At 41.7% G+C, this 17,219-nt stretch overlaps 1 protein-coding gene across 5 annotated transcripts in view; it reads left to right on the top strand.

Annotated features, from left to right (window-relative positions):
* LANCL1 (LanC like glutathione S-transferase 1) overlaps nt 1-16,137 on the top strand; it is a 30,373-nt gene extending 14,236 nt beyond the window's left edge. For all 5 annotated transcript variants that reach the window (XM_084819159.1, XM_084819165.1, XM_084819150.1 and 2 more), the window contains 7 exons: nt 3,965-4,172; nt 9,532-9,667; nt 10,739-10,885; nt 12,482-12,664; nt 13,096-13,272; nt 14,561-14,633; nt 15,655-16,137. In XM_084819159.1, the coding sequence (XP_084675285.1) occupies nt 3,965-4,172; nt 9,532-9,667; nt 10,739-10,885; nt 12,482-12,664; nt 13,096-13,272; nt 14,561-14,633; nt 15,655-15,731 (1,001 nt within the window). In that variant the 3' untranslated portion in view covers nt 15,732-16,137. The remainder of the gene's footprint in view (nt 1-3,964; nt 4,173-9,531; nt 9,668-10,738; nt 10,886-12,481; nt 12,665-13,095; nt 13,273-14,560; nt 14,634-15,654) is intronic.
* The last annotated feature ends 1,082 nt before the right edge of the window (nt 16,138-17,219 follow it).

Raw genomic sequence — 17,219 nt, 5'->3', positions numbered from 1 at the left:
ATTAAGGTTTGAAACATCTCAGGTTCCAAATCATGGTAACTATGGTACAAAAAGGTCATCGTGTCTGATCCTTGCTTTTTGTTGGTTGTGGTAAAAAATCTGTCGCGTTCCCTACCATTTTGTTTGCTTTATCTGAAGATTAGAAATTATTAGACAGAATCACTTTTTATCTATAAAGCAGCAAGTTGAATATTTGCTTAAGGGAAGAAACCTAAATATTTACATACGAAGTTGTTTCTTTTGCAGTGTCTGCTGCCAAAATAAGATAGCAGGTGGCAAATCCTATTTGCATGTTAAATGAAAATCTGTTTGGTGTCTTATTTTAAGTGGGCATTTTAATCTGTTGCTTCTTTTGGCAAAATATTAAATTATGGTTGTAATATGTTGTATTTTATTCAGGTCATTTTGTACACTCCTTTTGTATTTGCTACATCTAGCTTAAACCACTACACAAAAATGGGGATGGCATATTTGGACAAGTCCTTTTGTACAGCAGTTCATACAGGGGAAACCTCCAGTGCAGTTCCTTCTCCCTGCGTGCTGTGTTGTTCCATGCCAACAGAAGAGAAAGAGGCTATTTGAAAACAAAGAATGGATAAAAGCAAGCTCCTACACCAGCCTTCCCCAGCTTGGTGCCCTCCAGATGTTTTGGACATCAACTACCATCACCCCATGTCAACAAGGGCAACTCTTGGGGACAGTGGGAGTTGTAGTCCAAACCATCTGGGGAGTACCAGGTTGAGGAAGGCTGACCTGCACATAAGATTGTTGGCACTACTAAGGCAGACTGTAATGCTTTATCAGCTAAATCCGGTACAATTAATATTTGCAAGGTTTGACTGTAAACACGATTGATTGACTCTCATTCAGCAAGTTGTACCTTCTGCAGAGTCATGAAAATCAGAGGCCTTGTTTAAAAATGGAATGCTTTTAACCCTCATGGTTTTTAAAGGAATGGCCAAAAGGTTTCATGTACTGATTCTGCAAAAGGAGAAGTTCTGGGTGAAGTTGCAGTTGTCAGCTGCTTCAACTTGTTCAGTCCTTTACATGGATTCCTGTTTCCCTTCCCCTACACGTGCATTTTCCTCCTTTTCCTCACATTTTTCGCTGTGTCCCAGTCCACTTCTCAAATATTTATCCTTAAACTTCACCATGAAAATGACCACCACCGCCCCTACAAATTCTGCAAAATGCAAGCTGTGCAAATTGAAACTTGCAAACTTGTAATACTGTATTACCATGGTGCTATGGTGGTTGCCTTGAAGGCAGAGAGAGGAGAGTTCAGTAGTACTACACAGTGTTCTTTCTAGTTGAATTGATAAACCTTCACTGGCACCTGACCACCAAAAGTACAGAGCACAGGATGTAAAGAGCACTGGGGCACTATTACTTCTTTTTTTCTCTCTCTCAAAGGATCAGGAGGGTCCACCACCGTAACACTCTAGTGCATCCAGGGAAGGAAGTGCAGAGTTATTGCAGCCTGTCCTCCCAGTCTTTTAAAGGGCCAGGAAATGCAGTCACATTTTCACCATGGCACTCTTCCTGGGCCAGGAAAAAGCCATTTCACTGCAAAGTTACTTGCCCGAGGGCAATTTTTAAGCTAGCTGGGCAAGCTGGCAAGTTACTCATTACTCTCTTGTGTGAATATCGTGTGAATATCATGTTTGTTAAGGACACGGTGCTGTGGTGTTTGGTAACAAAGTCCCTGAAAGTTGGGTGGCTTCCAGAATCCTGCTTTCCCTTCTGAAAAAATAGTTTCAGGTACTCACCTGTACAGATGTGACTGATGGTAACATGCTTCTGAGCTGCCCTTGTTGGAAATACTAACACTGAGACTGCCTAGAGAGTGGACAAGGTCATTAACTTCAGTAGGAAATGGAAATTTGCCCTTAATATACATGCAAAATTGAATTGTCTGTGGTATGAAGTTTTGGAGATTACCCATGCAAAATGAGAAAGTGATCTAAATTTAAAACTATCCCCAGTACAGTGGAAAGTAATTTTGAAGGCTGCTGTCCTTCCTTCCTTCCTTTTTAACTGTGTTGAAATCTGCTGACATTGGCTGTATTAATTTAGGCTTAAATACAGAGACCTGTGTCGTCTTAGAAATGGTTAATGAGATGGAAAGTGCACTGTAAGGGATAAAATAAGAAATCTGGAAATGGTGCAGGCCGCTGGGTCCTGTGATATTCCTTGAGGATGCCTGCAGACCACACATCTTTTCAGTGATGTGTTTGGATCAGTTTTTAGGCAGGATGCTCTGTGTACTGTGACGGACATATTAAATAAAGTCATGCTAATGGCTTTTCAGTTGCATACAACATACACTTTAACTGTCCTTATTTATCAGGGATAGTCCCTGTTTTCTGATACCCAGACTTGGTAAACTGTAGTCCCTATTATGACTTTGGGGAATATTTTAGATATCTCTTAAAAAAAAAAAAGTTAGCATGAGTTGCTTGAGTTGCCATTCAGACTGGCTGCTGGTCATTCTTGCTCCTGTCAATATCTTTATGGTATAGGTTGTTTATCATTCCCATTTTTAGTTGGGGAAATTAAACTGAAAGAGTGCAACCCTGAAGTGTTTCAGTATTGACACATCCTATGATTGGTTCTGGTTCAACATACGTTCAGTTCATGATTCAACTGTCCCTGACCAAGGAACTACTGAACTCACTAAAAAACAAAAGCAGCTTGGTTTATTTCAGGCCTTAGCTACTCCTACTGCTCCAGTATAGCACTGCTACATCAATGGTTCAAAAGATCAGAAATGTTCCACTCTTCGTATTATCATTTATAAGTTATGTAGTACTGTAATCAATGATTGAAGGCAAAAGGAGAAGGGGACAGCAGAGGATGAGATGGCTAGATAGCATCACCAATGCAATGAATATGAACTTGAGTACGCTCCAGGAGAGAGCGGAGGACAGGAAGGCCTGGCGTGCTATGGTCCATGGGGTCACGAAGAGTCGGACACGACTTAATGACTGAACGAGTGTAATCAGTGCTTTAGTGCGTAATAATACTTAACATTTATATAACACTCTTTGAATGTGCAAGGGACTTTCTGAACATGGTCTTGTTGTAATCTTTATACGCGCTCTGTAAAGTTGGGCTAATAATATTCTTCCCATATTGCAGATTTGAGGCCAACTTGGTGTTCTCTCAATGTTTTGGACTACAACTCTCATCAGTTCTAGCCAGCATGGCCAATGGTCTCAGATGATGGGAGATGGAGGGCACCAGGTTGGGGAAGGTTGACCTACTGAGTTTATGGTAGAAGTGGGATTTGAACTGTTGTCTTCATGATTCATCTCTCAGTCTCTTGGACACTACACTATACCAGCTCTCTTTATATAGTCCTGACCTTATTTATCCTAGCCACAATCTTGTGAGCTAGGTAATTGGGTTGTCCCATCCTCCAGGTGGAGAATGGATTGAGAAATGTGATTTTCTCACCCAGCAACCTGATGGCTGAAGTTGGGATTTGAAACTGAAGTGGTGTGTAATAATTGAATAGGGGTCCAATGCTCCAAAAAAAGTCAGACATGCCTAAATCCTTGGTTATGCCTAAAGTAGCTGTCTGAAGCCAGCTATTGTCTATAAAGTCTCCATAAGGATTTTATGTATCTGTTAGAATGAATGTTAGAAATGCAGTGACAGTGGCTATTCAGTGGGTATTATCCCAAAATAAATACCTATTTCTAAATCTTTCATAGACATGCCAGTGCATGTTTACAGTCAGGTTGGAGAACATTGACATTCACCCAAGTGCCCTTCTTTATTTTCAGACACACACTAGATAGGTCTGGAATTGGCAACATCCCTATGTGAATGTCAACGATGACTACGTTTCTGACCCACATTGTAACGTAATTGCTGAAACAGATATTAAAAAGTTGAGTTATGCAACATCAGAGAATTAATTTGGGTGATCTTCTACCTTTCCTACATCTCTTTGCAGGCATTGCTTTGCTGTACTTACATCTGTATGATGTGTATGGAGACCCATCCTACCTTCAGATGGCTCAGGAGTATGTAAAGAAGAGCCTTAGTTGCCTGACAAAGAGATCTATCACTTTCTTATGTGGCGATGCTGGACCTTTGGCAGTGGCTGCTGTAGTATACCACAAGCTACACTACGACAAACAAGCAGAAGACTGCATCACTCGGTAACATTGTCAGGGTATCTGGAACTGGTGCTCTTCATTGATGCTGTGAATCAGCCAGGGGAGGCATGCTGTAATATCTGGAAAAGAGGCAGAGACCACTCAAACCTGACTTTCATGAAAACACAGGCATGGTTAGAGAAAGGCACACAATAAATTCTCTTCTCAGCATATAGCACCCATTCTTTCAGCCCAGATAAACCAATGTATTCTGTTGCCAATGTAGTTGATATTTGTCCTAAGATTGGGAAGGGGTGTATATTTTTAAAGTTTTAATTTTGACAAGCTGGACGGTCAGTTCCAAGGTGAGGTAAGTATTGTAAAATTGCATAGGTCTTCTGTGATTCATATCAATATCTTAAAGTGTCTCAGTAATTGGTGTGATTCAGCTAGATATATATTCCGTATTTATTTATTTGCTACTCCTATGTATCGCCTTCCTCTCAATACCCACAAGGCAGTTTACAATGTAAAAGAACGGCATACAATCGAACAGACACAATACAGAAGAAAGGGGCTGGTGAGGGAAGAGGAAAATAAGCAAATTCAATAGCCAATTCGTAAATTATAAGACTTGCATAATTGTTATAATGACTGGGTGGAATGAGGACTGAGGTAGACAATTTGGGGAGAGGAGAAGGTAAATGTCAGCTGGTCTCAGCCAGGCTGATGGAGTGGGCCTTGCTATCTCACCTCTTCCTCAAGTATTCAAGCTGCTCCTAAGCTTTAGATTCCTTACTTTTCCCATATAGGCACAGTGATTATATCTTTGTGACTCCAAGTGGAGCCATGAGTACGTGAAGGAGAGCCTTGGGAATCTGCTGCAGGTTCGGGCCACAGTCCACCAAATACAGCTGTTACAGAACACCCTTCTGTTTTCTTAGAGCTTGCATGAAAGCCATTGATATGAATAGAAGTTGCACAGTGGCTATACTTCATGGATTGTGTTCCTAGCCTCTGCCAAACATCAGAAATGTTCATTTTATAAATAGTTCCTGAGTGGTGCTTTATTTATTTTTTCAATTTGGGTAACATATTGTATGTTGCCTTTATATATTTCCCACATTCATATTTCCTGTTTTTATTGTTATCCACATACATTTAAATATTCCCTGTTTAAATATTGCATTTACCCCCTCTCTCTTTTTTTTTAGCAGGCGCTCCAACAGTCTCCCTACACACACACACATACATTTTGGAAGTATATTCAGTTCGTCATTTGTTAAGATACCACATCTTAACATTACCAAGAGCATCAGAGGGCAGCTTGCATATTGTCATCCTGATGCAACTGTAAGTCTTATTAAAAAAAAATGGGCCTGTCTCCACTGGAGACAGAAACACATTCTCCGTCATAACAATATTCACATCAACACAATCCCACTCCTTGTTTCATTTTGGAGATGGCTCCTTTGTTCCTTCCACACCTCTGTGGTGGGAATTCCGTCTAATCCCACACTGCCATCTAATGGTATTGTGAGAGTAGAGCACTGATACTACAGAATTATAGTGCTGGGAAGGGTCCGTAAAAAGACAGGTACAGGATTTCTAAGGCCTAAACCATCCCAGACTAACACTTATCAAATGTGCTTCCTAAAACCTCATGGGAAGGAGAAATCATGGAGCAACTTGGTCTGTCAAGTTCTGTCAAGTTTCTATTGATATCCATCCAGCATGAATTTGTTCCTGCTTATCCTGTCCCCATCTCTCTCTCCCTCTAGTGTTCTCGTCATCTTAATGGCAGTTTGATTGCATATTTGAAAACTGGTATTATGTCCCCATTTTAATCCTGTCTTTTCTAATCAAAGCATGTCCAGCTCCTCTATCCCTTCCCGATATATGTTATGAGTTTTTGAACACTTTTGATCATCTCTTCTCTAAATGCTCACTGGTATCTGTATGCCAATTGAGCTACCAACCAGTACCTACTGAAGTGTTATTAAATCCCTCTTATGGCGTGCACATAATCTTTCCATTAAATGCAATCCAAGTGGGTGTTATTGCCTCCCATATACATAAATCTATCTTTTGGCTTTTCTTTTTGAGGCCTAATATTTTACATTCATCTCTGTGGAATTTTACTACTGAAACACATTGAAATGCTAGAAAAGAAAATGTGTTGGAAACATTGAGCAAATCAGTTCCTTCACTGGCGGTGCCAATGGGGAAACCTGTCTTTTGGTGCAAAACATTTCCAAAAGGTCTGCCTCAGGAAAAACTTGCTCTTTTCTTTTCATCAGTTGCTCACTACTTTACCTCACTTATATCCAGCCTTCATGCTGCTTCAGATTTGACTTTTTATCAGCGTAGATGTTAAGACTCCTTTCCCCCAATCCATAGGGATAGACCTTTTAAATGCACATCAGTGTGATGTGTTGTATATCATTGGCATGTAACAAATGCTCATCTGTTTGGTAAAAGTTGCAAAATCAACATGGCTCTTTAGATCTACACCTTAAGATGAATGCTATATGTTGAAATCACATCTGAAACAGCCATTACCATAGGAGTCTCTCATTGTAAACTTTTTTTACAGCCTTTCTCCATAGGGGAATCCATCTTATCTTCCTGCTAATGTTTGTTGCTCTTCTTTCTACCTCTCCCAGTTCTTCTATTTCCTTTTCAGGTTCCTTTGACTGGAACTCAAGTGTATGCTATACACAAAGCATATGTTCTGATTTATTCTATAGAAAATTCTACCACTTTCCTTGATGTACCCTGCAAGGACATGGAGCACTATGCTCAGTGACAGTCTGGGGCTGCACACCCCTGAGGTTGTTGGGCCTGAACAGCAGAAGCAGACATTTAGACTTGGGGAAGAAGTTGATTCTCCCCTCCCCCCTCCATACCAGTAACTTGCCACAACAGAGGCCTTGGTCTCACTGAGGTTGTAGACCTGTGTGCGGACTGTACCACTTCAGATTGCAGGAGGAATCTCGCTTGATGGAATGCTCATCTGTACAAAGAATTCACTACACATAGAAACAAGTGTGTCAGGAAAAAGGCTCTACACTTCTTCCTAATAATGCCAACCTCTGTGCATGGAAGAACATTTAGAGCACACTCCTATTCATGTTTAGACAGAAAAAGGTCCTACTGTTGGCAGCATGTCCCTACCAGCATGGCTGGCTGAAGGGATGCTGGGAATTGTAGGACTTCTTTTCTGTGTAAACGTGCATAGGATTGCACCTTTAATCATGTAGGCTAAAAGTACAGCCCAGACACCGGTTTACTCATTTCAGAGATAACTAGGCCAGAAAGCCATAGCAGTTCTGGTCCTCATGCTGGGCAGACTACCAGTATTCTGATTTTTAGCCTAAGCTGGAAACATGCTTTTTGTTCCTCTCTCTTGGAACAAAGGTGTAGTTGACATGACATGAACAGGGGGCCAAATGAAGCGTATTACCTACAGTGAGAGATCTAGGATAATTCCAGTACAGCAGCTCCTCCTCTATTGTGGCAGGATACCTAAGCTGCACAATAATTTAACTTGCCTTCGCTAAGCATACTTGAGCATTCCATTGTGTTTGGCATGATATTGAAGAGCCTTCTAGTGGAGTAGCCCTTACCTTCCTGCACTTCCCATTCTGCCCCCTATCTTGTCATTCTCCTTTTCCCCCCAACTACTAGGAGTATATGCTGGAGAACTTAACATAGTACTGAGATCCTAAACGCTGTAATTGTAGATCCTTTCTCCTATAGGCTTGCTCCAGACAAAGTTGCTTGTCTAATTTTTTTTAATGCTAAAAATTGTCCAAGGACGAAAATTCTCTATATGCTTCTTGTCCAACTCTAGACTTGGTCTGTGTTCCTTCGGTTCTGTTCCAGCTTTCGCTTGAATTTGCCAAAGTGGCCCTGAAAAGGAAAGACACATATTGCTGACAACACATTATCATTTTTTAAACAAGGGCCATTTTCTCTGTGAAAGGAAGTCTGTCTGCCCCGCCCCCCAGTCTCCTGTGCGTCCTGTTTCATAGTTTGACAGGGAAAGTCACCTAACCATTTTTTGGAACAGCAAAACTAGGAGTTCCTTTGCATCTTGAATGATTGGACTTCAGAGCCGGAGAGTTTAAGAAGTTGTCAGACACAGTTAATGTTGAAGAAGTATCAGAAGTATCTCCAGCCTTGCTGAGTATTAGCCTGAAAGTGACAGAGGAATTTTCTAGAGCCACGTGGGAGCCCTTTTGATTGCAGAGCTTGCATATTAGGCTCCAAAGCCCCAACTTGGTAAATTTGTCCCATGGCAGAAGTGTTGAATCTCTCAGCTAAAATATGCGAGGATTTCTGGTGTTTGGGGGCCTGTCCCCTTTTGTTCTCAGCCATCCCCACTACTAGAACGCAGCCCCCAAGAGCGTCTCCAAAATTGAATTCAGCCCGCAGGCTGAAGGGGATTCAACATCCCCAGTTTATGGGAATCAGAAATATTTGGTTGGCTGAAATTAGATTAACTCAGCAGTTGATATTACATTGGCCCAATATTTGTCATTAATTAATGCACCCCAAATAGCAGGTGGTGAATTGTTTTGTATGAGAGCTATTAAATAGTTACGTTATTGCTTCAGTTTCTCTCTTCAAATTTCTCTCAGATACACAAAGCATTTAACAATATTGGATTTTCATCCATAATTTTAATTGAAATACAATATAATTCTTTATAAATGGGATATCTATACAGAAATACACACGTGAGAGCCAGTGCATGGCATCTGAAGAAACTCCCCAATGGCACATTCATGGCTGTAGCACATTCTGTGTAGAATGTATTTGTATGAACGCCAGAGGGACCTATCGGGTATTTATGTGACATACTTGATGATAAGCCAGAGTATTCTTCCCACTCCCCCCACCCACGTCCATGCCATTTTATGAACCTTTTAAAAGCTTGGTTCTGTTTATATTTGTTGCCTTAATTATTTAATGGCTCTCTGTAGCCTAGAGTGCTATTGTAGCTGTATTCTATTTAAAAATGCTGAACAGCAGTAAAGCTCCTTCCTCCTCCTCAAAGTCCCCCCACAGTGCTGCCTCTTTTGCAGAGTCTGAAGTAAGTTAAAAGTAGCCTATGTGTTCTGTTGTTGCTACTGCTTTTTGTGGTGTGTGGGGGTTTTTTTTGGGGGGGGGGTGTTTTGCTTCGTTGTGACTTGGAGAGAGGTAACCAGTACCAATGTAATTGCCTCTAAGTGGGTAAAATTCTAAATTTATTATTCAGGAGGGGTGACAAGGATGCCCTGGGACTCTCTACTTGTATAAATAAGATTTGATTTAGGACAGCACCCGCATATTGAAATATTTGCATATCACTGCATGTGTAACACTTCTTCTTTTTTTAAGTCTGCAAGTCTCAAATAAATGTTTGTCTTTCAAGCTTGCTGCAGCTGCCTAAACCTGATGCACGAGTCCCCGATGAGATGCTATATGGACGTATGGGGTACCTGTATGCTTTGCTGTTTGTGAACAAACATTTTGAAGAGGAAAAGATCCCTCAGAGCCATATCCAACAGGTACTGTGCCATTTTCTTCTTGCACCCTAAACTATCATGCACCCTAAACTATCATGGTCCTATGGTAGTGTGGAGGATTATGGGAGCTGTAGTCCAGGATATCTGGAGGGCCCCAGGTTGGGGAAAGCTGCTCTGTGCCTTCTAGTTTCTTACAGGGCATGGTACTGAGCACGTGAAAACAGAAGAGTGTGCTAGTTGTGAGCCAGGAAGCCCCTGGTTCAAATCCCCCTCAGCCATGAGCTCACTAGATGCCCTCAGGGCCCCATGCCACATCCTCATAGCCCGTCTGCAATATGGAGATCCTAATACTGACCCCCTGCCCCCTTACAGAGTAGTTGTAAGGATCGCTGAGCTAATATGTGTGAAAGGCTGTTTGAACATGCTATATATAATGCACTGTGTATTCTTATCCTTCATACCTGTGAGCAAAATACACAGTACAGGATTCCTTGCTACAGCCAGAGGGTGGGGAAAGTACCTATATTCCAAAGAATAACTCAGATGGTGACGTCTGCATATATTCCTCCTCTGCAGGGGTATTGAACTGTATGCCTGAAGGCCAAATCCAGCTCACCTGGAATCCCAGTCTGACCCTCCAGATGGCCACTCCCCTTCCCCATGCCCCACCCTTTGACCACTAACAGTTTGGTGGTGTTCCAGCTTTTGCGCAGTTTTTTCCCCCAATCTAAAAGGCTGAAACGCCTCTCTTAAGACCTAGTTACTGGCAGTAAGAACTTGAAGCTAAAAAATGCTGGCATTTTTGGCCCCATCTGTTTTGCCTTCAGTCCCGACCACCACTGGAATTTGGCCTTTGAGCTGAAAGAAGTTCAAGACCCCTGCTCTGCCACATAAAATGCTCCTCATTAGCCACCATTCATTTGGTAGTGTGGTCAGTTCTTATCCAGAAGCTGATTGAGAGAGTTACCTTGGGTCCACCCCTCTGTATAAAATACTTGAGGTATATGGCTACTACACACACTTTGTCCATTTCTTACGTTTTATTTTGCCTTTGGTAACACTTAGGAGTTCTGTTTGAGAGCAGCAGTCTGTTGTTTCTGATTCTCCCTGCAGGTCTGTGAGGCAGTTGTGGCATCTGGCGAGAACCTGTCCAAAAGGCGGAACTTCACAGCCAAGAGCCCACTGATGTATGAATGGTACCAGGAGTACTATGTAGGAGCAGCCCATGGTCTAGCAGGGATTTATTACTATCTCATGCAGGTGAGAGGCATCCTGCAGTGTTGAGAAGGCCCATTCTAACTCATTTGGGAGTGTGGGAGGTTTTGTGTTTGTCTCTTAACGGAGGCCAAACTCTTCATCACTATGAAAGTGGCACAAATCGTACCATGTGGCCATGTGAACTTCTGAGTATCTAAGCTAGAACGTTGATTATATTCTAAGAATTTATGAAGATGTCCCTTCAAATAGATTCCGAGGGTGGTTTACGATACAAACCAAAAGTACAAGAAAAGCATTTTTAAAATACTTCAGACTAAAAGCAGCAGGATCAAAAATCTAAAAAGAACAGGACAAGAACCTCACTGTTTAGATTAAATCTGTTTAGATTAAAAGGCTTGGGAAGATAAAAAGGCCTTCACCTGGTGCCAAAATGAGATTGCCATAGCTACCAGGCAAACATCCTTGGGGAGAACATTCCACAAATAGGGTGCCATTACGGAGAAGACCCTTTCACCGGTAAGCACCCGCTGCACCTTGGATGGCAGGGGAACCCGGAAAAGGGCTCCTGATGAAGATATTGGTGTACGGGCAGGCACATGTGGAGACAGACGCTCCTTCAGGTATTCTAGTCTGAAGCAATGGAGGGCTTCCAAAGTCAAAAGCAGCACGGGCCAAGAAACAGGCCAGGAGTCAGAGCAATTTACAAAGCACTGCTGTAATATGATCTTAATGCCTCATCCCCATTAGCTGCCTAACAGCTGTGTTTTGAACTACCTGCAGTTAGTTGAGTTCCACGTGTAACACATTACAGTAATCTAATTTGGATGTTACCAAAGCACTGATAACTGGAGTCAGGTTATCTCTGTCAGGAGAGGTTGAGCGTGGCACATCAGCCAAGCTAATAAAAGCCGTAGAGGCAGCGTGCGCCTCCAGTGACAAAGCTAGATCAAGGAGCACCCTTAGACTTTTAACCTGTTACTCACCTGAGCAGACAGACCACCCACCACTAGTGTCTCCATCTTGTCTGGGTTGAGTTTCAGGTTATTAGCCTTCAAATCTTCTGTAATCCGCCCAGAGAGCTTCAGCTATGGGGCGGCACAGAAATGCAAATAAATAAATTCAGGTTCTCTGCAATCCCTATTCAACACTCTTCCCCTCCCACACACTTGGCTGAGACCTTTTCTGCCATCTAGTTCATCCTGGCTCTGCCTTGCTCCCCACCCCTTCTCCATTCACCAGGCTCCCTTTCTTTTTAAATTTAAGCAGACGTTTAAATAAATTTGCTGAAGAATATGCTTTCTTCAGTTTTTAATATCTGATGCTACTGTTCCTGAATTCTGATGGTGATTGTTTTATTTGTTGGGTTTTTAAAGGGGTCACTATAACGTTATACTACATATGAATGCCTGTGATTAAGAGGCTGGGTATGCACATTTTAAATAAATAAACACATGGCCACCCTCAACCGGATTCACTTCAGCATTATAATGTATGGAACTTCTTGCCACCTTCCAGAGGCTGAAGAACTTGGGAAACCCCTAGAAGCAGTGTCTTTGACATCCCTAAAGCCCGTCTTAAAAGCTAGATGAAGCAGCAGCATATCCCCAATTTAACTGAATGCCTGTCTGTCTATCTCAGCCCGGCCTTGGTGTGAGTCAAGCCAAGCTGCATAATGTGGTCAAACCAAGTGTGGATTATGTCTGCCAGCTGAAGTTCCCATCTGGCAATTACCCCCCATGTATCGAAGATCAGAGAGACTTGCTTGTTCATTGGTGCCATGGTGCACCTGGTGTTATCTACATGCTCCTCCAGGCCTATAAGGTAGGTGACTTTCCAAAGAGAGATGGGTAATAGCAACAAAGAAGCCTAGCAAGCTTTTATCCCTCCCTACAAGGTTATAATATTTAAATGTAGTAATTCTTCCGCCCCCAAATAAAATGGAAATTAGACTTTTACAAATGATTCCTGAAGATGTCCCCGTCATGCATCCTGAATGCGGGACATTCTTATTGCTCGGAGAGCTGGCCATGTGGCCTGTTCTGTGGCGGTTGACTAATGGTGACAGCCAGTTGTAACTTAAATAATGGCAACGCTCCTTCCATTTATCACTCTAAAAATCTTTGAAGGTAAATGGCAAAGTCACTGTGTTCTTGTCCAAGTGAGCAAGAGAGAAAGAGAGGCCACTTCTTGATGAAAGAGCTAATTAGCAAAAGTATGCCTGAAACTTTCTTGTCCCAACCTTGTCTCCACAGGTGTTTGGGGAACAGAAATACCTCAGTGATGCCTTGCAGTGTGCTGAGGTGATATGGCAGTGGGGGTTGCTGAAGAAAGGTTACGGGCTGTGTCATGGTACAGCTGGCAATGCATATGCCTTCCTGACTCTCTACAACCACACTCAAGACATGAAATATCTCTACAGAGCTTGCAAGGTGAGCGAGAGAGACACACACACACAAAAGACAAAGAGAACTTTGTGTGGGATTAACAAGTTTTCTTTTCAGGTATACCTCATAAGTCATCAAAAACAATGTTGGATAATGAGAAAGACTACTAACATCCTGTGAAATTAAACTAAGCATTGTGTGCTAACTGAATATTAATTACTGTACATGAAAACATAATTTGTAATCTGTTTTCAAAAGCCAGAAAGTTAGGGACTATGAGTTGGTTTTGTTGTTCTAGTTGGGGGCGGGGCGGGGGGAACAGTAATTATATTTATTGCCATTGTCCGGATTTTTAAAAGAACTCATAGGCTGCCAGAAAGGGCTCTGAGTTGCCTTTCTGAGTTGTTGAGCTTTAGGGTTTTCCCCAAACTTAGGAAAACACACGTTGTGATAACATTTGGAAGGTTGGTCGATTAGATGTTGCAAAACTCCTACGCAGAAGGCATTTCTATTAATGTGTCACTCGTATGTAGGTCACAGTGATTAAGAGTGGATTACCTGTTTGTTGAAGTCCCAAAATGCGATGGTAGTACAGTGTAGTGATGAATTGGGAGCAGGGGGACCAGTAATTTTCCCTCCTTCCATCAGAGATTTCAGGTCCGATGTCAAGACATTTTACACAGGCTTAGGCCACAGCATATTTCATTCTAGAAATTAAATACTGAACACTTCTATTCCATCTCTTCAGTTTTCCTGTCTCGTGGGCTTTCTTCCTATCAGCTTCCCAGCCTGCAAACAGAGCTGATCCTGTCCCTTCCCATGCTCAGTAAAAGGTTTTCTTTAACCTAACTGGCAGTAAACCAGTTCGTACAATGAAATAACCCATGGTTTGTTAACCATGGCTTGTTTGGGAGCAAGCAAGCATGCTGGCTCTTGACCACTGACTTGCTTCCGGTGTGCTAAACAACCCAGGGACACTCCGTCCCTGGGTTGTTCTCCATGACATCCAAACCTGGAACCCAGTTGTTGATGGAGAAACAACCCAGAGTTATAACCCCGGAATGCAGATTAGGAAATTGCTAGAGAAGGCTTGTAAAGAGTAAACTGGTTTGGCATATCCTGAGACCTATACTGTAGATTGGACTATCCTTAAACTATTTAATTAAACAGAACACATCCAAGTATCAGACTGAGAAATGATGGTCTGTCTTCCTACCTAACTATTTAAAATTATGTGTATGGAGAATTATCACCATTTCTTGTGTAGTGTTGGTAATTTCCCAAAGACTTTCATGACACATGGAATGACGTTTTAACTCTTTTCTTTCTTAAGTTTGGAGAATGGTGTCTGAGCTATGGGCAGCATGGGTGTCGGACACCGGACACTCCATTTTCTCTCTTTGAAGGTAATCTCTGTTCTGCTTTCCCCTCTTTTAATATACCATATGACAGTAATAGGAATGACTAATGATGGAGAAGTGAAATATGCTCTTCTGGCCCAAAGCTTTGCATCAGGCCTTACCAGATCCATTGCAAAATTGTAGTTTGTAGATCATGCTTCTAGCAAAATGCCGTAGAGCAAGTATGTTTGTTGTTTCTGGTTATGGTAAGTCTGGCTCCCTTGCTCCCGTACTTTATACTGAAGCCTTCAGTGGTTCAGATGCCCACTTGGCTCTTTCTCATGCAGAGCTGAAGCAGGTAAAGGGAACCAGGTGTGTCATTTGTCCTTCTCCTGGCAGTTTTGGGAACAGGAAGAGTGTTTAATCTACTGCTTATACCAGGGGTGGCAACCTGTGGCACGCCACATGTTACTGAACTGCAGCTCCCATCATCCCTCACCATTGGCTATGCTAGCTAGGGCTGATGGGGGTTGTAAGCCAAAACCCCTGGAGGGCCACAAGTTGCTCTTCCCTGGCTTATACCCTTACAAATGTCCCAATTCGGTCTCCAGGCCAGGCCTCTGATTAATACTAGTACTACGGCTAAACATTTACATAATGCATGTGCATTCTAAGTCACCCTTTTTATCAGGTCATTATTATCCCAGATTACCCCCATATTGCAAATGGGGATGCCAAGTGTAGAGAGAGTGGCTTTCCTTAAGGCTACCTAATGAGTACATGGGAAAGGTGAAATCTGGATCAGGGATGTTTCACAGTTCTGTCTCTTACCCACTTTGCTATGCTAGCTTTACAGAGTTCTCTCTAAACATCCTGCTGCTTTCAGCTATAGAAATGTTGACCAATAAGTGGCTGCAACTGCAGCTAGAACTTTGCTGTGGGTTTATTTGGCTGCTACCAGGCTGAGTAAGGGACCACCAGAAAACATTCTGCAGGATTATTTTGTCTGCCGCTCTAGATCGAGGGATACAAAGCTACATGCATACTTCTGTAAATAATTTCTATTGTCTGTCTTCTTTCTCCTCAGGAATGGCTGGAACAATATATTTTCTTGCTGACCTGTTGGTACCAACCAAGGCTAAGTTCCCAGCTTTTGAACTATAAATTGAATCCCAACAGTTACTGGCATGAAGCTTGTTGCACTTCACATCTTTTGACAAGGCAAATTAAATGGGCTATCATCTCATGTCTCAGCTAGCAAAGCAAAATCTTTGAGGTTATCAGTATTTTATGTTATTTTCAGTGTCCAATTTACTTTTAAAAGCTACTAGCCTTCTTTTTATTTTTTGAGCTTTGTTCAGGTTTACAGAAGAAGAAAATGGCTCTTAAAGCAGGTACATGTATAATATTTTGTTGGAGCATTTTAAAAGAACACTCAAGACTTAATATTTTATCTGATTTTGAGCAAGGATTTTTTTCTATTAAGTAAAAATTCACCAGTTCTACATATAGTGCTGCAACCTGGCTAAAAAAATTGTAAGATGCAAAGGATAAAATATATGGAGTCCAACTATTTGTGTTGCTTCTTTTTTAGTAGCTATAGCACAGATAATTCTTAAGAAACTTATAGATCTGGCAAGAATGTTTCCCTGTGATGTCTCTCCAGGAAACTATAAAGACTACAACTACGACAGGAATGTAACAAAGTCCTGTCTTAAACTCACATCTTTCTTTGTTCTATGCAAAGGCTGTGTTTATTGCTGCTTGCTTCACCATCAGCCAATGAGCTAGCTTATAGCCCTTGAACTAATATGCTATTTCTTTAATGAATGCGTTAAGATCTGTGGCAACCAAGGTCCAACAGGAACATGGTGCATCCTGATATATCACCCCATGCAGATTTTAAAAATGCAACTGAATTAGAACCAATCTGGGTCGTCTGTAGCACGACAATGCAGTGTGGGAGTTTTGACAGCAGCCTGGTGTTAGCCTGAACTAGATTGCATATTTGCAGAGTACGCTTGAAAAGTTGAAGATACCCTTTTCACTTTCAGGTAGGCACCAAACCTCAAGCTTATCTGCAGCCATGCAAGTGATATGCAGAGCTGAATGACAGACAACTGACCACTTTGCTCCTTCCAGTTAATTGTTGAAAGGGACTGTTAGTTCTGTAGTCTTTCCCATCCCATATCAACATAAATTGTAATTATAATATAATAGGCAGCTAAAAAAAGACACTGCAACCAGATTGTTGTCCATATCTTTAAGACAACAACATTAAACTCATTTAGCATATGCTGTCTGAATCAGGTTCTTTGAAAATGTTGCAGTCTCTTTGACTTTCAAACAAAATATTTCAGTGATGATTGTGAAGACAATTCATCTGAAGCCTTCGTGAGGCTAATCTGCCCGTTGCTGAGTATCATGGTGGTAGCCATTAAAGGTGCTGTGGTCAAATATTTTGTTTTACATTCTTTCTAAACATCAAGTGTGTGGTGAATAAATTACAGTTGCACTTTCAAAGATAGGTAATTTAACTGAAAGCATTCAGAATAACAGCTTACTGAGTAAATTAAGCCTGCAGTATATTAGCTTGCATCTTCCCTTTAATTACATTGCTGTCAAAGTGTGAAGTGGGACTCCGCAAGAAGA

Source organism: Heloderma suspectum, chromosome 1 (genome assembly GCF_057233095.1).
Source record: "Heloderma suspectum isolate Gila_16-S chromosome 1, 16-S_ref, whole genome shotgun sequence".
In the NCBI taxonomy this organism is placed as follows: Eukaryota; Metazoa; Chordata; class Lepidosauria; order Squamata; family Helodermatidae; genus Heloderma; species Heloderma suspectum.
The sequence above is the reverse complement of the archived record's forward strand: the minus strand, read 5'-3'. Positions and strand labels throughout refer to the sequence as shown.